The sequence below is a fragment of the Cryptomeria japonica genome, chromosome 1 (genome assembly GCF_030272615.1).
Source record: "Cryptomeria japonica chromosome 1, Sugi_1.0, whole genome shotgun sequence".
Classification (NCBI taxonomy): domain Eukaryota; kingdom Viridiplantae; phylum Streptophyta; class Pinopsida; order Cupressales; family Cupressaceae; genus Cryptomeria; species Cryptomeria japonica.
Genome location: NC_081405.1, coordinates 643,623,813 through 643,645,801, shown reverse-complemented (window position 1 = coordinate 643,645,801; position 21,989 = coordinate 643,623,813). Strand labels below are relative to the sequence as shown.

The 21,989-nt window shown below is 42.2% G+C and overlaps 1 protein-coding gene across 5 annotated transcripts in view; it reads right to left on the bottom strand.

Annotated features, from left to right (window-relative positions):
- The window catches only part of LOC131037813 (coilin), a 175,450-nt gene that overhangs the window by 75,632 nt on the left and 77,829 nt on the right, over positions 1 to 21,989 (bottom strand). For all 5 annotated transcript variants that reach the window (XM_057970016.2, XM_057970018.2, XM_057970017.2 and 2 more), the window contains exon 3: positions 15,909 to 16,193. In XM_057970016.2, coding sequence (XP_057825999.2) covers positions 15,909 to 16,193 — 285 coding nt within the window. The remainder of the gene's footprint in view (positions 1 to 15,908; positions 16,194 to 21,989) is intronic.

The following is a 21,989-nucleotide window of genomic DNA, read 5'->3' as shown; positions in this document are numbered from 1 at the left end:
GACATCTTGGTAGCCTTCCTCTTCTCTGTCACTTCCTGGGAATGTCCGACAAGGCTCTCCAAATCAATTACATTGTCTTCGTCCTCGATCACAATTACCTTCGTTAATCTTTCCTTCAACCAATCTGGGATGGCGGATCTTGTCTCTTTAACCTGTATTTCCTTGAGCAATTCTTCTTCTCTGGGAGGAGATGTTACTTCATTATCTTCCCTATCTTCATGCAACTCATTGTCTTGAAGAGATCCACCTGGTGCCTGTCCTTCTTTATCATTCTGTACCATTGACTCCATAGACTCCTCCACTTCAAGTGTCCTCTTCTCTTGTCGAGAAGATGTGCCGGATGAACGATCTCGGTTGGCCTCTTGCTTCTTCTTGGAAGATTCTCTCTTCTCAGGTCTTTCTTTCCTCTTTGAGCCTCTTGGATGGAGATTGCCTTCACTTGCACTTCGAAGGTTGCCCTCACTTGTATTTCTGGGATTAGGATTGCCCTCGCTTACACTGGCTCCACCCTCAGCTGGTCTTTCCTCCAAGGTGAAAGTCATAGCTATGCCTTGCTCTCTCAACTTCTAATGCTGCACATCAACCCATCTGCGAGTACAAGACAAGACTGGAGCCATCAAAGCATCTAGATCCACAACCTCGGGCTCATTCCAATCTAACCTCACTGTTTTGCTATCTCGATCATAGGATGATTGGAGATGTCTGCCACTGTCCTGAGCTTGGTCGGCCACTCTGTAAATCTTGCATTTCTTGATGAAATCCAAAGGCAATCTAGAATGCATCTTTCTTTTCACTTCAAGATCATCTAATAGATTCATCATAAAATCTTCTATCTGAAACTCATGCTTAAATTTCCTACCGACTGTCTCCTCTATATATCCATGTGGATCAAAGCTCTCTCTCAAAGCAAAGAATGAAAATGAATACAAAGCTAACTCCTCCTCTGCGTCATCCATGGCTAAAGCATTAGGACATACCTCAACTGAATTGCCTAAGATGATAGGTACAGGAACTCCATTTCCATGTCTGTGTCTGAATGCCTTTGCATAAGCTGCCAACTGTCTTGTTACCTCAAGTAACACTATTCTGTCTGTCGGATATCTCGGCAACATGTATGGAGGTGAAGGACATCCATGGACTCTGATATAAGTAAATTTCGGAAATTGGATAAACCAAGCACCGTACCTCTTTACTAGTTCTTGTGCATCCTGGGATAATCTATTGTGAATCCCACCTTGCAACGTCCTTGTGATGTTCATCGTGAAGGTATCATTAACTAACTTGTAGTTGCTTCCTGGCGAATGATGCAAGTGAACATAGGAATCACAAACTCTGACCTCGCCGGGTCCTCTTCCAATCACTCCTCTGTGAGGTAGTCCTGCATACTCAAAGCTCCTGATCAAGGCATATATGACGTATGAACTCATGTGGAAGGATTTGGTAGCCTTCAATCTCCTTAACTGTACGTCCAAGCAATGGCTAATCATTCTAGCCCAATGAATTGTTCCTTTTCCCTGAACTATCACCTGGATGAAGTAGAACATCCACTTCTCAAAGTAGAAGGCTTGAGGAGCTCCTGTGACTCGGTTGAGCATTGTAATAAAATCTCTGTATTCCTCCTGGAAATCAATCCTATGTGGTGTGTTCGGTATCTTGCTCAGGCGAGGACGACTCTTAAGTAGCCAATTCTTGTTGATGATGCTTAAGCAAGCATCTGGATCATCTTCGTACATAGACCTGGCTCCTTCTATGCTTTTCTAGACCATATCTCTGTGCTCTAGAAGATGGAAAGCCTCATTTATAGCTTCCTCTGAAAGATAAGCTAAAGTGTTTCCCTCATTGGATACGATCGTTCTGGACTGTGGATCATAATGACGAGCACATTCGATCATCAACTCATGGCACTGTACTGCTGGAGGGAAGCCGGCTGCCTTAATGATGCCACTTTCAATTATCCTCCTGGCGATAGGTGATGGCTTGCCAATGTAAGGGACCTCTCGAAACTTCTTCGTGCTGAAGTTGCCCAAGTTGGTATCTCCAATGTTGCTCCACTTAGACACAATCTTGGTCTCTAGTTCCTCGGTCTTTTGATCTTCCTTCATGAGAGCTGGACGACTGGTGGATGTTCCTGCCTTCGGGGTCGCCATTGTAACACCTACACCACATTTCATAATAAGAAACTAAATTTTGCAATGTATAACTAGATTAGTTTAAAGATTAATTTTAGGAAACTTCATGATAAGTCATTGAGTTATCATTTCCTAAATACGATTGAGCTACTGAAATTCAAAAATTTCAAAATTCAAAATTTAAAGCTATGACGATCAAAATTCAAAATTAAAACAAAGGATTACATCGCCATACCTTACTTGAGATCTAACTCTAAAATGCAAAATAAAGAGATTCGCCTAGGCAAAAATCGAAGTTTGGAAGATTTCAATGTGATTCCCTTCAAACGAATGTTCCCCTTAGCAACTTCGCCACCTTTGGGGGGTCTTTGACATGATCTTGGCAAGTTCGCTCAACTCCAACCAAACTCGCACTCCCCTTGATGATGTTTAGCACCTCTCCTTTATGAAATTCGCACTTGTCCTTTATTCCCCAAAATCGCATATGAAAAGATGATAAAATGATGATTTGAAATGCAATATCACCTCTCCCCTTTATAGGCGCTCACCCTCTCATTCACCTCTAGGCCGACTTTGTAAATAAAGCAATTAAAAAAAACAAATTTTAAATAAAATTAAGGGCCGACTTTGTAAAATAAAACAAATAAAATCCAAGCACCCCAATTTTTATTTAAAATAATAATTAATTCATTTAATGCCTTCGCTTTTAATTAATTCGATTTTTTTTTTTTTAAAGGCAATAAATAATTAATAAATGCTCATGCGCTATTTTTTAAATGCTATTAATTGAATATTCAAATTTATCGATTTTTTAGCATTTAATAAAATTCAAAAATGTATTAGCGCCAAAATTTGGGAGAGGTAAGGGTACAAACCACATCGCTCTGGTCCCTGGGAGAGGGGCAGGAGCGAATTAGCACTTTAGTCTTGAATCTCTCGCCTTTTACGTTCAAAATCACCCTCTTCACGTTGAAACTGACATCTTCGACAAGAATCTTGTGCTTGATTGACTTGATTTCGTAGACGTATGCCCCTTGTGATCATTATCGCCCTGGTCCCTTGGTGAGGAACAGGAGCGAACCTGCATTTTCTCCTTGACCTTTGTCTCTTCAATCACCAATCTTCATCATGAGGCAAGCAACAACGTCATCCTTCCATTCCACGCTTACTTTATTCGTCCTTAACAAGGCACTTTGATGTTTGAATGATTTTCGCCCTGGTCCCTTGGTGAGGGACAGGAGCGAACTCTGTGTTCTAGCCAAAACTCGTCATTTCTTAACCTTAACTTCTCGTTCATCATCTTCCAAATGATATTTTCAACCTTGTATAATCTTGCTCTGAGGCGATTTTTGAAGAAAAATGAGTGATTTAATGAAAATCGCCCTGGTCCTTGCCTGAAGGACAAGAGCGATCCTTTGTGTCTTGGGCTCGTCCTTGTTCCTATCAACTCGCCATCGCCTTCACAATGAAAAGTAAGGTCCTTTGATCCTTCTTGAACGTATGAAATGTGATTAATATCCAAAACTTAAGCCTTTATAGAGATTTCGTTCTGGTCCCTGACTGAGGGACAGGAGCGAATTTGGGCATATAGTATAAATCCTTCATCTTTGGCGGTCTTTGCAACTTCATTCTTCGTCGAGACACCTCAAACATCATTGCTTCCTTGTATCCTGACTTGGAGTGACCTTAAACTTGAAAGAAAGGCAACATAACTAACATTTCGCCCTGGTCCCTGGCTGAGGGACAGGAGCGAACTTTCATTTACAAGCTCAATTGTGTTTTGCTAACTCCCAAATTTGTCTTCAATGGACTCGTTGTGCATCCTTTCATTCATCCTTGGCATGAAATTCACTTGAACTTAGTGAGAAATTCTCCTTAGTAAGAAATCGCTCTGGTCCCTGGCTGAGGGACACGAGCGCCTAGGACAATATGGAGTTCACCTGGCATTTTGCAATCTTCAAATTATCTTCAATGGGTTTGTTACGCCACCTTTACTTGCCTCAAACTCAAAACTTACTTGATCCTCGCCCACATTTTGCCTTATAAGGAAATTCGCTCTGGTCCCTGGGAGAGGGACGGGAGCTACCATTAAAGTTCGCCCTGGTCCTTGACTGAAGGACAGGAGCGATTTTGCCTCTAGGTCAAATTTTCCTCATGATTGCACCTCCAAGTTATATTCAACTGATGAAATCTACCCCCTTGGTTCTCCTCAAATCGCGAATTTGTTGAGATCTTGCAAGGACAAGGTAATTTTAGGTTTTAAGCTTCGGTCCTTCAGTGAGGGACAGGAGCGATTTTTGCTCCTGGCACATTTCCATGTTTGCGAATTTCTTCAAATTATATTCAACGGGAAGAACATGCCTCCCTTTATCTCTTCCAATCTGAAATTCGTCTTGATCCTGCAAAGACAGTAAAATTTTGAAAAACAAGCTCCGGTCCTTCAGTGAGGGACAGGAGCGATTTTGCTTCCACAGGTCAAAATATCAAGATTTCAGGACTTCAATCACTTCACAAGGCAAAAACAAGTCATTTCCAATGTCCGGGATCAATTATCAAAATTTTCAAAATTTGGTCAAAATCACTCAATCGGACAAAAATCAAAATCTCATCATTAACACTCAGACAAATTTGGACTTTGCATCAAAATTTCGACTGAAACTAGACCAACTTGCTTAGCCTCTGGCGAATTCACTTTATTTCCAAAATTGCATCCTCCGGGAGGAAGCTCAAAAGCTCTCAAGGGGGACTGGACTCTGGCCTGAAATCACAGTAACGAAAACCCTAAGGCTTGACCTTAGTCCAGACAACTGACAAACAAAGAGAAGAACGAGCAAAACGAGCAAAAAAGAGGGGGTCCCCATTTTAATGGGGCGATGTGTGAAATGGTCACAACAGGCGCCAAGCCTCCAGCATCCCCAAGTTCTCTATCTCAGGGCACCCGACAGATTCAAAGCACCTCCCAAACTCTTCTCTGCATCCGGTGCGGGCAAAGGTCAACAACCTCTCCATCCGCTCAACCATGGCGGCATCCTCTTGGAGTCTGGCAGATGACACAAGCCGCTGTGCTCCTAGAGTCATCTCGGCAATGAACTGCTCAAACTCTCCCGCACCTTGCTGTACTCCCACAGGCACCCCCTCCTCTCTGTAAGGATTGGTTACTACATCCGTCGGGGGTGACGCAGCCCTCTGAAACCCTTACTGCTCAAAGAACTCCCTTCCTCGAGATCAATGATATCCAAGGAATGCATCTCCCTGCCTAGAGATAGAGTGGCCTCCCCTACAGGTGCCACGGGTGTGAGCTGGCAACGGCTCAACCAGGCACTGAGGTCATCCTGGAGAGCACCTGCTTCCATCATTACCTCCTGCATATAACCTGGCATACCCAGTACATCCTGCTCCATGGAAGCCCCTGCACTTGCCAAGATACCCAGCCCATCCTGCTGAACTGAGGCCACCCCAGAGTCAATTCCTGATGTGGTCTCGACCCTTGGTGGTGTCATAGCTATCGTCACCTGAGGCTGCCCAAAGCTAGGTACTGGCACCGTGGTGACTACGCTGACTGTCCCGAATGACCGTGGCACCGCCAATTGACAAGTCTCCGGTAAGTGTGCTGGTGTAAAGTGGACCCAAGCCTGGTGCGATGCTAGAGCGGACCCTTATGTACCTACTGATTCCACTACCTCCTCTTCAGGCAACTGGTCACCCCTCTACCTGCCAACCGAAAGCTCCCTTCGCTCACCTTGGAGGTGTCTGCGGATTCCTCCCTGCCGCTATTAGCATCCTCCTCTGCGTCAGACTCTTCTGTGTCGGACTCCGATTCTGACATGGCGGGCTTCTTCCTTTTTGTGCCCAGACGTGCCTCCGCGCCATGTGCTAAGACATCCAAGTGTGACCAATAGAATATAGGCGGCTGGTCCGGTGCAACACGACCTTGTGGCTCCAATGGCTGTGAGCCTAAGGTGATATGTGTGCGGACTGCATCGAGAAATAACCCAATGGCGTGATGTGGCATGTAAATTTCTTTTACTGTAGAGTCATGAACTCGTCCATCCTATCCGCCAACAGTGATGCCCAATCATACACCACCCCATTGTGCAGCCCATTCATCAACACTATTTGTGCCATAGCTATGTCAGATGCGCGGTTGGCACCTGTAAGGCGACTCTTTACTATGGACAACAGGCATCGCCATACTCCCTTAGCCAAAAATGTTTTCTTGACCCCCCTACTCTTACCTACACTTTTGAGGCTATCTTTTTCTCCCTGCGTGAGGTTATCCCACAACAACAACTGTAGCAAGGTGGCACGGTTTTCTGGAGTGATTTTTTGTTAAGTATCGATTTTTTTCCCTTTCAACCCCGGTATGCCAAACACCCTGTTGAACTCGCTTGCCGTGAAAGAAATAGTTATCCGCTGGTGCTGATAGTCAAATACAAACTAGTGGCGATGTCTATCATAGCTACCAATCATGGCACGCAAAACCACCTCAAAATCTTTTATGCAAAAAACTGACATTTGGACAGCCCAATGTACCCGTGCCTGGCGAAGATTTTTCTTTATCGGGTCATCGTGAGGTGTCTTCGCCCACCAATTCCTCCAGTCTATTCCATTTAGACCCTCGAACACAATATTGTCCGCTGTTACCTCTTCCTTGTCCTTTGTCGACTGGGTTTTTGGACGATGCTTCCTGCTTTTCTGACTGTTGCTCATCCTAAGGCTGCCTGCAATACGCACACCAGATGGCAAAACTCGCTTGCCTGTGTCTGCACTTGATTTTGAAGTTCTTCGCCCTCCCTGTAACTTGTCTTCTAACGACTGCAACCGTTTTCTCCAATCCGCCTTATTTCTGTTTGTGTCCATTGATTCCGGATTAATTCTCTGAATCTGCTTTTATAGAGTTTTTAACCTTCTTGCACGTGCTGCCCCCTTCCTTCCAAATATCAACGTATGATGTACGGCTGTGGCGTGCGGTGTACTATCCTCCTTCCCCGATTCCTTTATGTCTACGATTTATTTTTATAATTTTTTTTACTTGCGCCGCGGCGTATATATGGTTTGTGCGGGGCACCTACCTCAACGCACAGTGGCCACGGGCTCCACCGCACAATGGCCACGCGATGCCACCGCATGGTGCACTTTTTTCCTTTTCTTTTTTTTTTGTTTCTTAAAACCTTTTTTTTTCGAACCATATGGTCACCTGTCATATGGTTTTTTGTTTTTTTTTTTTCAATGACTATTTCTTTGGGAGGAGTATTCGGGATCGGTCGCCCGTCTCTGTTCGTGGTACTGTTTTAATTTCGATCCATTGACGACGTCTGGCATCTCCTTCTCGTCGAGCGTCCACAACTTAATTGCCCCGTTGGCATTGACCTCGTGTACCTTTAAGGGGACTAGCCATCGTACTTTAAATTTTTCGGGTTTGATTTCATTCCTCCCATTGAATTTCAACACTAATTGCCCCGGAGTAAACTTCATTCGCCAAAGATGCTTGTCGTGCCAGACCTTCCGTCTTTGCTGAGCTGCCTCTGTGGCCCATTGTGCCATCATTCTTTTTTCGTCCAGCTTGCTCAAGCATACAACCGCTCTCGAAGACTCTCCATGTCGCCTAGTCTGTTGTCAATGGCGATCCGAAGACTCGGCACCATGAATTCCACTGGGACCACTGCTTCCTGCCCAAACATTAACTGGAAGGGGGTCTATCTTGTGGTGACCTTATACGTCGTCCGGTACGCCCACAGTACCGACGGTAAGCGTTCATCCCAATCTTCGTTCTCCACTCCGCAAGACTTGTAAATCACAGAGACAATTATTTTGTTTGTCGCCTCGGCTTGCCCGTTCGCCCGAGGATAGTAGGGGCTTGATAAGGAGTGGAATATCTTGAACTCCATCGTGAGCAACCCGCTTATATGATTGACAAAATGTCCTCCCCGGTCACTCGTCAATTGGATTGGAATCCCGTACCGTGTAATGATTTGCTCATAGATAAACCTTGCTGTACTGACGACTGAATTGTCTGGCAGAGCCTGTGCCTCGACCCACTTTGTCAAGTATTCTGTGGCCACCACGATGTATCTGCACTGTCGGGCTCGACTTGCCTTCAAAGGTCCAATGAAATCCAGCCCCCATCATTCAAAGAGTTCCTGGGCATTGGACGGGTTGAGGGGCATAAAATCCCTCTTCAGCGTCCTCCCCGCCCGTTGGCATGTGTCACAACTCGTCACCCACTCCCGGGCGTCATTGTGCAGTTGTAATGTCCCCACTTTGAAATAAAATTCAATAATAAATGATAATAATAAAATTAAAATATTTAAAATTCAATTAAAATATAAAATAAAATAATTAAATATGATTAATTAAAAATTAATTAAGTTAATGAAAAGTCAAAAGAAATGAAAGGAAAGGTTGTGACTCCCTCAACAATGAGATATAAAAGGGAGAAGAGAACCTCATTTGAGAGGGGGAACAATTTGGAAATGAGAAGTGCAGATCTGATTTAAATGATAAGTGCAGATCTGATTATGAGAGGTTGTATCCCTTTCAAAGGGCAGAAATAATGAAGAGTTGCACTCTTTCAAAGGGTGCTAATGGTGAAAGGGTGTATCTCTTGCCAAAGGGTATACATGATGAAGAGGTGTGACCTCTCCCTCACATTGAAAGATATAAGGGAAAGGAATCAAAAGCATCTAGTAAGATCACCATTTATCAGATTAGATCAGAATTGTTATCAAGTTACAGGCAGTAACATTTGTGTTCTTGGTGGTATGCATGGGGATGTGCTTAATAAGTATGCTTAATATATGAAGCCCAATAATGTTCTTATGCAGAATTAATAGTAATGCTAATATGGACTGCAATATGTATGACAGTCATACTTAATTTCATATATATATTCATAATACATAAGAAATATATATACTTATAGTCTAAATCATGTTATTACTTTCCGTATTTAAGAAGATGGGATTGAGATGTTCCAAAGAGGGGCAGTCTAAATCCAAGCAATAGGTTAAGTCCCAAGATAGGGTGAGGATCAGCGGCCCATAAGCCTTGAGGGTATAGACCCAAGATAGGTAAGGGCTTGGATCTGTAAACTTTGAGGGAACCTATTGTAGTTGGTCTCTAAGCACTTTGGTAACATATGTAAACCCTTCTCCCTTAAAACTGAAGTAGTAGCAAGGTTTGATATCTATATTAAGAACTATGAATAATGAAATTAAATCAGCTAATGAGGAAAATAGACAAGCACTTGTTAATAACTTATTGAAGAAAATCTATCAATTTTAGTATGTTTAAATAGATCAAGTAGGAGACATTACAGCAATGTCGGCCACCATAGCCCTGCCAATAGAACTTTCCTGGCCGTCGTGTCGGGCCCCATGTGCCCTCCTGCCGGGCCTTCATGTGCTTCCCGTAAAACACCTTGAATTTCTTCCTCCAGGACACATCACCTAGGACCTGGTTAGGTCCCATTTTATACAAAAGGCCGTTAATGAGTTGAAACGTCTTACTCCTTAGTACGAGCTTCCTTCGCTCCCCTGGTGGCATCTCTTTAGGGAATTGTGATGTCGACAGATATTCCCCGATGCTTGTGTACCAAGCAAGAAGAACGGCAATGCAGAATAAGTGGGCGTCCGGGAAGTCTTAATTTACTCCTTCCGTCGGTTCCCCTGACTTGATTCTAGATAGTTGGTCGGCTATCACATGGCTTTTCCCAGGTCGTACAATAATGTTGAATGTAAACTCCTACAGCAGCAGCAGCCATCGGCTGATTTGCCCCTGAATGATTGGCTTATTCACCAAGTACATTAACGCCTGGTGGTCCACATAGAATGTGAACGACGTGGCCCGTAAGTAATGTCTAAACTTCTGGACGGAGTACACCATCCCCAGGGCTTCCCTCTCTGTCGTACTATAGTTTTTTTCCGCTTTTGACAAGAATCTTCTCGCGAAGTACACCGGGTGATCTAACCCGTGATCTCCAACCTGCGCCAGTGTGGCCCCTATGGCAAAATTTGATGCGTCAACATGTACATGGAACTCTCTGTCCCAATTCGGATATGTCAGGATTGGCGCACCTACCAACCGTGATTTTAGTTCCTAGAAGGCTTCTTCCTGAGCTGTCCCCCATGCATACCGTTCACCTCTCCTCGTCAGCTTGTCCAGAGGGCAGGATACTTGAGCAAAAATTTTGATAAACCGCCTATAATACCCTGTGTCCTAGGAAGGATTTGACTCCCGTGACATCTGTCGGTGCCTCCATTTCCACTATCACTCGAATCTTGTACAGGTCAGTCTTGAGTCCAACCTTACACACTATGTGTCCTAACAGCTTCCCTCGAGGCACCATGAATCTGCATTTTTTGGGATTGAGTGCTAAGCGGGCTCGCCTGCATCTCTCCATGCATTCGCCAAGTGCTGCCAGATGTGCATCCTGGTTACTATAGATGGACCAGTGGTCAAGGAACGCCCTGAAGTTCCCTATTGACATCTTGTCAAATGTGTGAAGGATTATCCGCTGGAATGTCGCTAGCGCGTTGCATAACCCGAACGGCATTCAGTTATATGCGTACACGCCATCTTCCACTACGAAGGTCGTTTTTAATTTGTCCTCTTCGGCAATGGATATCTGGTTATACCCACAAAATCCATCCATAAATGAATAAATTTCATGATCGGCCACTTCCTCCAAGATGCTATCCGTAAATGGTATTGGAAACGGGTCCTTTATGGTGACCGCGTTAAGGCATCTGAAATCCATGCAGATTCGGATCTGGTTTGCCTCCTTTTTAAGGGATATCACTATGGGCGACACCCACTCGCTGGTCTGCACTTTAAAAATAATCTAGGCTTCGAGCATACGTTCAATTTCATCATTCACTCTCGCAGCATAGTTTTTATTCATTTTGTACGGCCTCTTCCGTACATGTACAACCTCAGGTACGAGTGAAATTTGGTGTACGCACAGTTCTAGCGGCACCCCTTTGAGGTCCTTGTACGTCCAGGCGAATACATCCTTGTATTCCATGAATATTTTAAACGCGGCGGCTTTCAGGACTGGATTCCAGTCGTCGCCAACCAAGATGTTCCTTGACTCTCTTTCGTGCTGAGGTTTGTAGGTTTTACAGACTCTTCGTACCGGATTGGTTTCGTCATGTCAAACCTATGTGCTGGTGTCTCATTGACAGGAGCATCCCCTTCCATGTATTCCCCGTATGCTGGCGGAAATTCATTTTCGTCTAGCTCCTCGTCAACCTACAACATGTTGCACCCATACAGCAGCTCGTCGTCTTCCATTTGACAGTGGAAGAGCCCATTAAGGGAATCAGTCTCATCTTCCGAACATCCTTGGATTCCCAAGACGCCTTCCTCATCCGGTTCCCTTCCGTACTTTCCTTCGTCAACTCCACCCTCACCGTCCGATTCCGATTCTGACGCGAGTTCTTCACTCACATGTTGTGTTTTCAGGTCGATAATAAATTTTCGCCCAGCTTTCTCCATGGACAGCGTGTTACGCTTCCAGTTGTGATTCGCTCTAGCCGCCACCAACCACCCTCTGCCAAGAATGGCATCGTATCCTTTCTTCGCGAGCGGAATCACCAGAAGTCGAGGACAAATGGTTGTGTCCCAATGGTCACTTGTTGCGCCATGAGCGTTCCAAGAGGTTTGATACCATGTTGATCCGCTCCCAGTAAGTTGAAGGTTAACGACCACAGTGTCGGCTTGCCAAGCTTCTTCCAGGTTTCTTCCGGAAGCACATTCACTCCCGACTCACTATCGACAATGGTGTCAATCAAAATGGTGCCAAGTATTCCCATTTCTACACCATTGGGTGCCAACCACTGTATAGTATCAGGACCAATGGGTCTGTTGGTGTTCCGCCAGGAACATCCATATTCTGAGACACCCGACTCTGTGAAATTACTTGCACCGTACGTAGGAGTGTCGTACGTAATTGCGGCATCCTTTCCAGGAGGTCCTTCATCTTCACAGGTACTTCAATCTGCAGCATTTGATTCAGGACATTTTCCTCAGCCTCAAAGCGGGAAGTACTTGCCGCTTCTTGAGTGTTCCCTTGTGCCAACATTTCCTTCGCCACTTCAGCCTTCGCCTCCAGCGCCCGCTGCTTCTCTGTGCGAGGGTCCGGGTATGTGGCCTTCTTTGCCTATGACCATGTGATTGCCAATACCCATTCCTCCATCCTGTCAATGTTGAGCAAGTTCACTCCAAACTTTGGGCAAGTTCCATCATCATGGTCTCAGGCCCACACCATTTGCATAGTTTTTGTGAAGTTTCTTCTAAGGTGCATTCCCTAGCAAAGTGACCCCATTGATTGCAAGCTCGGCACTGGATCATTGGTCGTCCCTTCGCATCATATTGGATCCGGATCCTATTATTATTGTTATTATTGGTCTTCCCCCCTCGCCGGTTGTTCCGGTATCCGCCAGATGATGCATTATTGTTGGCAGTTTGCGAAGTTCTAGCGGTCGGCTGCTCTTGCATGAAGAGAACTTGTTGGCTCCTGGTTTTCATATTGTAGGGACATTCCTTTGTCAAATGTCTGGCGATCTGACAAATGTCGCAGAAAGCCTTCTTGGGGCAGGACCCCTTGGTGTGTCTATCACTCCTATAGTCCGTACACCACACATCGTTTTCTTCAGTCTTACTTGTATTCCCTTTCATGGCTTTAAATTCCTTCAACATTCGTTCCATATCCTTTTGGAGCGTGTGCACCTTTTTACTCGATTCGCCACCGCAGCTGCTTTCCCCATTGGAGTCTTCGTCATCAGATGAGGATTTATTACTTTTCTTCTTCTTTGACGTTTTGTGTTCGCTCTCGAGGTCCATCGCCCTATTATAGGTGTTGTCATATGACGTTGGGGGTACAATTTTCATCTTCTTCCGTAGGGAGGATTTCAACCCTTCAACGAACCATCGTTTCTTCAATCCATGTGCGGGTTGGCTCTCCATTTTACCCAGCAATTCTTTCAACCTCCAGTTGTATGCCCGTATTGTCTCCTTGGTACCTTGTTTGGTACTGTATATCTTGGCTACAATTTCATTGTCATCACGGAGCAACTGAAACTCCTCCTTGAATTCCTTCTGTAGATTGGCCCATGTGGCCACTTTTTGCTTGTCAACATCGAAGTACCAATCTATGGCAACTTCGCGTAACGTGGTTGGGAATTGATGTACCCAGTCATCCTAGTCCGTCACTCCGTTGGCGGACCAAATAGTTTCACATGTACGGCAGTGTCGTACGGGGTCTTCCTTGCCGTCCCTTGTGAACTTTGGCAATTTCTGTTTACTTGCCATCCCATCGCTGGGTCTCGCTCCTCTGATGCCTTATGTGCTTGTACCTGGTGATCCTCCGCCTCCGCCTCCTGCCTCTGACCCTCCACTCGTGGGTCCTCCAGAGAAGGTTGCTGACCCCGAACCGAACAAATTGCCTCCCGTACAGTACCCTTGTGTTCCCTCGACACCTTCGGTCGTACCATCACCTTCGATCGTCTCCCTCCGATTGGTTGTCTCCCTCTGGTTGTCCTCCAAATTGGACATGTTCTTTAGTAGGTCTCTGGTAGCGTCAATCAGGTTTAGATTTCGCCTTGTTTGTTACACCAACTCTTCGCGACTTCTTATCCTATGGTGGTATTCTGGCGAACTGTAGAGTTCTCCTTCGGCACCCTCTGTGACTTCTTCTAGGTTCCCTTCGAGTAACCCTACAACAGTGTAGAGAGTGTGATTCTCTCCGTCTATCTCTACCCCCGCAACCTCTATGACACCTCCTCGATTCCCTTCGAGCAACCCCTCGGTCGGTCGTCTGTCGACAAGCTGCCTTAGCCTACGCCTTCGTTCTATCTGTTGTCTGAGATTCAACGCTCTTTGTGCCACTTCCCATTCGTCACTTTGTATCTTTTTATTTTTGTCTTTATTTAGTATATTGGGCATAAATCACTTCTCTACACAGCAAGCACACACCATGTTCACAAACAAAAAAACTTTTATTACTTCATCCCTCGTACATAATGTATGTCACTGACATACTCATTACAATGGGGGTGTTCTTATTTATTCTCTCTGACCGTCAGATTTCATGTATTGCGCTCATCTTCTTGGCACTCCCTAAATTCCCGTAGAATTTGCTGCCATCGGTTCTCTTGGTAGATGTCTTCACTTCAGTTCTGGAGAGCCAAAAATCCTTGTGCCAAAAGGTTAGGCAGTTCGCTCATCAACCGATTCACAGCGGGGCTTACTCCGAGTGAACTCCACACAGCATCTTCTGGGACATCTTCGGCGGTGGCTTCCCTCCGTACATGTGTTTCGATTGCCGCTTGTAGGATGCAGGAGAAATCCTTCATGAGTGTCTTTTCCCCCTCGAACAATTCTTCGAGTTCTCTGTCAGGGTCACTCGTTCCTTCTGGAAATGGTTGTCCCATTATCAGTGTGCCATGTAGTACGTCCTTTTCCCTGTTGCTCCCTAGTTTTTACTTAGGCAACGGCGCCAAATGTTTTCCCCGTAGGGTGTCAGGTTAAGACATTGCATAAATGACAGAAGTACACCGAATATACGGAACTCACAAGTGTTTTATTGATTCATAATAAACTAGTATATACAATGATAGCAATATGTTCGACTACAATAGCATGTCCAGAGACTGGAAACAGATACAATATAAAGGAGTCTGGTCAGTTACCCGGTGCCAACTGCCGACAACCGACGGGTTAACTGCCGATGCTAACACAATTTACCTTAATGCTTAATTACCCGACCACATTTCAAAGAAGATCAGGAACAACTAAACAAAGACTCTTGAAACATGATTTGCTAAAGAAAGCAAATGTAAGCCAATACAATCTGATTCATAGGCTCTTGTGGAGAAAATTGAATAAGTGATTTTCTGTGCGATCTACCTTGCATTTGAAAGAGACCATGCCAACATACAACTATTCCCTCCTTCAGAAAGATGATAATCTACTTCATTCAATAGATGTTGAGATCAACCCACATTCTTAGATACATTGGTCAAGAAAAATCAGTTGTCGCATTAAGCTAAGTGAAACTCTAGAGATATTGGAATGTATTCTTAAATTCATTGGTTGGAAAGGAGGAGATATGAATGAAGCTAAGGTGATCTAAAATATTCTCCAAGTTTTCTCTTTCCTAAAGTGTTTTGATGGAGACTATTGATGCAGAAGCAAGGAGAAATTTGTTTTTCTCTCTAGCTTAGGATGCCACCTTCATAATTTTCTTCTGTAATAATAATCAACAATCAGTAGATAGACACCACCAGTTCTGTTTTGATTTTGTTTTCTCACAGACCTATGATTTAACAATTTACACTCCGCTTACAAAGCAAACATTCTTATTAAAGTACAGATATGAGTGATTTTTCTTAGAATACAATTGTAGCTAAAGATTATTGGTTTGGATTTCCATAGAATCTTAAAATCAGATTCTCCATTTATGTTTGATAGCAACCATCTAAAAATTTATCAATCAAAGAGACGAAATCTCAATTATAAATATAAAAACTGACAAAAAAATAAGCAATATTGGAAGCAATTGCATTCAAACGGCATTGACTACAATAACAAAATTTAAAGCTACGTAATCAAGATGGAGAGATGACAACTTTAATAAACATCATTCTTAATAGACATCTGTGTTCAGAATATGAAAGGGAAATTCCTTTCTTTAGTAAAACATGCACATAAAATAATAACACAGTGTGGTTCCCTATTGCAGGAAAAAGGAATGAGCTTTCCAACAACAGGGCATACTTTGAGTGTTGAACAAGCTCTGATTGTTTCCTCTTCTTCCTTGAGATTTCTTTTCGAATTGAAAGTTTTTCCATCTGAATTACATCAGCATCATCTTTGGAGTTAGTTCCATTGTCTTCATACTCGCTTTGATATCCTCCAGCCTCCTCCTCAAACTCATCAATCGCCAGCAGCTTGACACCACCGTGTCCTGGAAGTCTTTCTCCAAGTGTTTCAGAGTCTTTTAGGCTGGCCTCCTCACTGTTTATAATTTTTTTTTCCAATGTTTCCCTCTTCTTATTCACACTGCAGAGAAAGAACAAGAAATTTACTGTTAATTACAATTTTTGAATTCTTTCTTTGCAGTGAATCCAATAGACAACAAAAGCAGTCAACCCCCAGTTTTATAAAATTACAGTGCAATACACTCCAAATATTCTATTTACAGAACAATAAGACATAAGATACATAATTGGCCAATATTCCTAATTTTCAATACACTTCGGAATAGAAATGGAAGAACTGTTAAAATAGGATTATGTCACAGAATACTCTTAAAAGAAGGAACCACTCCATGATATCTCTCATTGAGAGATCTAGAATTTCAACCCTAATCTACTCAATAGAAACAATTCATAATTAATGATGCAATAATGCACATCAGATCCAATTAAGACCTGTCCAACCATGCAGCAAAATGAAATAACACACAATTACATGGTGGAAACTCAAGGAAACAACAAAAGATGATATGATCTTTAGAATTCTCAATCATTGCACAAATTACAACATGCTGCAGTGGGCTTCCAAATTTATAGACCTCAACCATTTGATTACAATGTGCAATTTATAGAACTCGAAGAAAATAGTGATACAATATCAAACCCCAACTTCATCCTACACTTCTTGCTGCTCTCTAATGATCTCAATGAATGTGTGTGTGTGTGTGTATCAATGTTACAAGACTCACCTAGACTCAACAAGTCTTGAGGCGAGCCACCCTCATTAAAGTCTAGGAAACTTGGCAGCCAGACTTGCCAAGTCAGGTAGACTTGCTAGGCTCGCCGAGTCTAGGCGAGCACCAAGATTTAGACTTGACCACGCAGATAGGCCTAGAAAAATGAAAAAAAAACATAAAAATCAACATTTTGACTTTTTTTTTTTTTTAAATTATGTTTCCTCCTCTACCCTAAAAGTAATTTCATTTCATTTTCAAGCCAAACTAGAAGAAGACGAGATTTTTCAGCCAAATTTGGGTTGTATTGTAGGGAAACCAGCAAGGAATTTGAGCAAAAACCAAGTGTTGAATCACATTTGGGCAGGCTTGTAGCTACTTTTGATGCATGTAGAGGTGTCCACAAAGGATTGGAAATACCTCACTATTGATTTGAAGCAAGATTTAAGAGGTAAGTTTGTATTGTTAAGGTGTTTTTGTTTTCTTTAACAAAATTCCACTTTTCTTTTACATTTCCTCTTTCTTTTTTTCTATTTTGTTATAGTAGATTAAAGAACAAATCCTAAGTGTGTTTCATTTTTTTGTTGAACAAACCCTAGGTGTTTTTTGTAAATAAAATCTAGTTTTATAGTTGCGAACGCTATATTTTTTTATATTAGTTTAATTAAAAATCGCAAATGTTAATTTTTTTCTATTTATATGTTATTGCAGCATTCTGGATATTTATAAATTGTCATTATCACAATGTCCTGAACCCCAATTAGAAGGGACCTTTGTTGGAAACATACTATTATTACCCCAAGGCAAAAGAAAGAAGTAAATTATTTTCACCGCAAAACAACTTTTCATGGGGGTTAATAGATTGAAATGCCATCTTGCAAATTTAACAGTACATAATGCTTATCCATGCACGCTTGTGGCTCCTGAGGTTACGCGTGAAGTGCGAGAGCAACTAGAAACCTTTAAGCAACAAAAAGAATTAAAAAAGAGGCACAAAGAGGAGATGGCAGCCATTGGTGGTAGTGGAGAGTCATCTTCAAGGCCTGTAGTGTCCCACCCTCTCTGGGACACTAAATATTTGAACAGTAGAAGTACAACACCTGCTTGTTCTTTAACTAAATTAATAATAATATGTCTTTTGAATGTGATCTTTCAGAACTAGACAAAAGTTGCAAAAGGAGTTTTTTTTTGTGTTTTAAGTTTTGAATGGATAAATACTTTCTACTAATAACAAAAAGTAAACTGAAAGCTGATTTGAAGTAGACGGTAGCCAAAAGCACCCTATGCGTCAAGAAGTTTTCGGAGACACATCTCTGTCTCCAAAACATGTGTGTGTGACTCAAAGAAACGGGACTCGGACTCGGCTCGGACTCGGCAAGGCCAACTCGGACTCGGACTCGGGACTCGGCGTCAGACTCGGCTCCAGACTCGGCTGGACTCGGGATAGTGAAAAACTCAAGAAATTTAGAGATTTTTAAATATTTAAAACTTGTTTCAGACACCCTTTATTGAATACACCTTAAAGACACAATAACATCATCAAACTCGGCTCATTTGATTACATACACAAGTATACATCAATCACATAAGCATAAATGCAAATTGTAGCTGAAGAAAATAACAAACATAGATATATAAATATTGTCAAATGTATACAATATTACAAAACTCATGGAATAAAAAATCCATGTCATCATATGATCATCATCAAATGTTTCATACAAATACCAAAGGTAAATACAACTACAAGTCTATGGCTCAGAGGAGCCTGCACCATCCGGCCCCAGCCCCCTGCGAAGGCGTCTAAGGTAGTTCCTGGATGATTCGACTGCCATAGCCGCTCCCCGTGACACCATGCCATGCTCACCAACATCAGGAACATCCGTGTCACTATCTGCCTCTGAATCTCCTGTCTGTGCTCGTGCTCTCTGCTCCTCCTCTGCCATGGCTACAGTCTCAACCTCTATATCTACCTGGTCGATCCAATCAATGTCAGACTCGGAGGTTAAATTTTCTCTACTTCTATCGACACAGTTTCCCCCATATTTTTCGACGGGGGTTTGGGGGCAGCGCCCCCAAGGTGGGGTCAAGGGGCAGCGCCCCTTGCGCGCTTCCTGTCGCGATATAGGGCGAGGTCGAGGGGCAGCGCCCCGCGAGGCCAAAAAAACTTATTACAAGTCTGAATTAGGGTTTCTTTGAGAGTCTTCCTTAGGGCCTGGTTTTGCACTTGTTGCTAATTGGGTCTTGCTTGGTGAGTATCATTCTTGAAGGTCCAAGCTAGGTCAAGTTGGTGAGTGATAAAGTCTGGAATGTCATCCTGATCTTCAAATGCCCTGAAATTTGGCTAAGTCTGGAATGTCCTGATCCTGAAATTTGACTAAGTCTGGAAAACTGAAGAATCCTCCAAAAACTAGATTTTGCAATATAACTCCTGGAGGCCCGAAACCACTCTCAAACATCCTGACAGTATATATGGAATATAACTTAAAGTATAAGCACTTATACTTAAATGTTATATTCCATAAAATAATCCTGACGGAGAGACCAAAATGTCAAATTTCGCCCTTCCAAAAAAACTTATTACTTTTTAAAAAAACTTTTTAAAATGTTTTTTTTTTGTCATTTTATTAACCCAGCCAGTAGCCGAGTCTGGGGCTCAGGACTCGGCGAGTCTGGCGATTTTACTCTCCAGACTCGGCCGAGTCCGAGTCCGAGCCCCTGGGACTCGTTTGGCCTGACTCGGACTCGGACTCGCCGAGTTTGGGCGATTTCGGGCGATTTTCGTTTCTCTGTGTGTGTGTGTATATATATGTATATCTAAGTTACAAGACCCAAACTCGACAAGCTGATTTTGGACTCGGACTCAAACTTGGCGCCCAAACTCAGGAAGAACTCAACAAAGACTTAGCAAATTGAAAAACCCAAGAAATTCAGAGACTTTAATAAATATACTTTAAATGCAAAACTTTGCTAAGACTCTACTAGCCTCGGTCAAACTCGGCAAGTCTGCTAAGACTCTGCTAGCCTCGATCAAACTTTGCAAGTCTGATTCTCGAGGCTTGTAGATTCTGCAAGAATGCCTCGCCTCGGGAATTGGCAATTCTGGCTGATTCTTGTAACACTGATACATATGTATATAGAAACACACACACACATTGTTATTGTTGCTACTTTGTTGTCTATGTATAATAGAATATATATAAAATGATTCCTTTAAAGCTTTTATCCAATCTGTCATCCCATTATGGAGGGGAGAAAGTGCATATGAGGAATACAAGTAGCTAGGAAGCCATTTAGGTAGACACCCCAAGTGGGGCTGGGAGGCCGAATGACGGATGTCATTCTATGCTTTTGGGCTTGATGGAACGGCTCGAGGCAACTTGTATGATCTCCCATGCTGCTTCATAATGTGGATGGGTTGTAGGGAAAAGCCTTAAGGGAATCCCATATGTAAATTATGTAATTTACAATAATGATTAAGATAATGTCCCTAACCCTAGTAGAAATGACCGATTTTATATCTAACATGATAGAGGGATCTCAATCAAAATCTAATTGGTAAATGATATCTCTATTCCATTCCTTACTTTACTTAGGATTGTGATTTTAGGGCAAAAACTAAGGCAATTACATGAAATACCCTAATTTTACCTCCAAGCTCTATATATTGGAGTCTAGGCTCATATTTCTTCATTTTTTCAGTTTGCACACATACACAAATGTTCTTGGACTGAGCTTTGGATTTCTTCTTAGAGTTGTTCAGGACAAAAACCCTCTACAATTTGTCAAGTTTCAGTGGTGAAAGACCCATCCTAGCAGATTCATTGTTTTTTTTATTCTAGAATATGCTTGATTCATTTGAGTTTGGTTATTCAAGTTTTGCAAGGATGAAGATTTATATAGTATTTTGATTTAGACTTTGGAGTTTTGGTATGATTGGTGGCATTTAGTGATTTTGATGTGTTGAATTTTGATCAGATTTGAAGGAGCAGGGAATTTTTAATTTTATTTAACTTTGATCTCAGTTTGATGTTAATTCAACCTATGTAAGGTATGAACTCAATTTGTCACAATATATAAACGATCTTCAGGATTTATATATATATATATATATAGCCACGATCTTTAGTAATGATGAATTGCAGTATATTATTGACCTCCTACAGGTTGATGATAATTATGAACTGTTGTGTTCACCAAGTGTTGTGGGTTATCAACTTTCTCCAAGTTGACAATAATCACAAACTATTATTTATTCCTATATGCCAAGCACTGAGTTATCACGAACTGTGTATTGGTATCACTTGTTCTATCACAGACTGTTTGATGTGTTGATATTACTTGTTCCATCATTGCTGTGTTTCTTGTCCTTCAAATAAAGATCACTATAATGGTGGATAGTTTCTATAGACCAATTAATGCAATAGATTGATCTTCTTTTCATCTATTGATCTCTTGATGATTACAAACCTTTATATACTGTTGAATTTCATCGAATTCAAAATTGTATTTGACTGCAATATAGACTGCTGTGCATGACTTCCTACTATTTACGTTCATCCCATAATTAATCGATCAGTATCTCATACTGATAGAACATATAGGGTATTCAATGGATCTGCTGTCTGCAATCTCAATTGCTATGTGTATACTTATCTGCTATGTGTGCTATATGTTCGGTTTGCTATAGACACCGGCTGCTTAGAATTAACTCCTCGTTGTATCAAGCTGTAGTATATATATTTTTTCTATCTTATCAATCTAAATGAATGCATACAAATATAAGACCCACGAAGGAGTCACGACTCTTCACCAAGAGTCCGATGCATATAAAGTTTAAACCAAATCGATAACTAAACTGATGATAGTTGTCGGGATATTTCCTAACCCGATATACAATGGTAATACATAACTAAACCAATATATTCAATACTTTGATAGATAGAATCAGTTAAGATAAAAACAATAATCAACTATGTGACACAAATAGATAATCAACCTTATCATAATACTTGTCAATTGAATTGACATGAATGACGAAGTATGGTTATGTAAGCAAGTCTGAACAATTTTAATAAGGTTAATTGATTGATCAAATGTGTAAGGCCGATAGGCCACTTACACATTTGATCGGCCACTTACACATT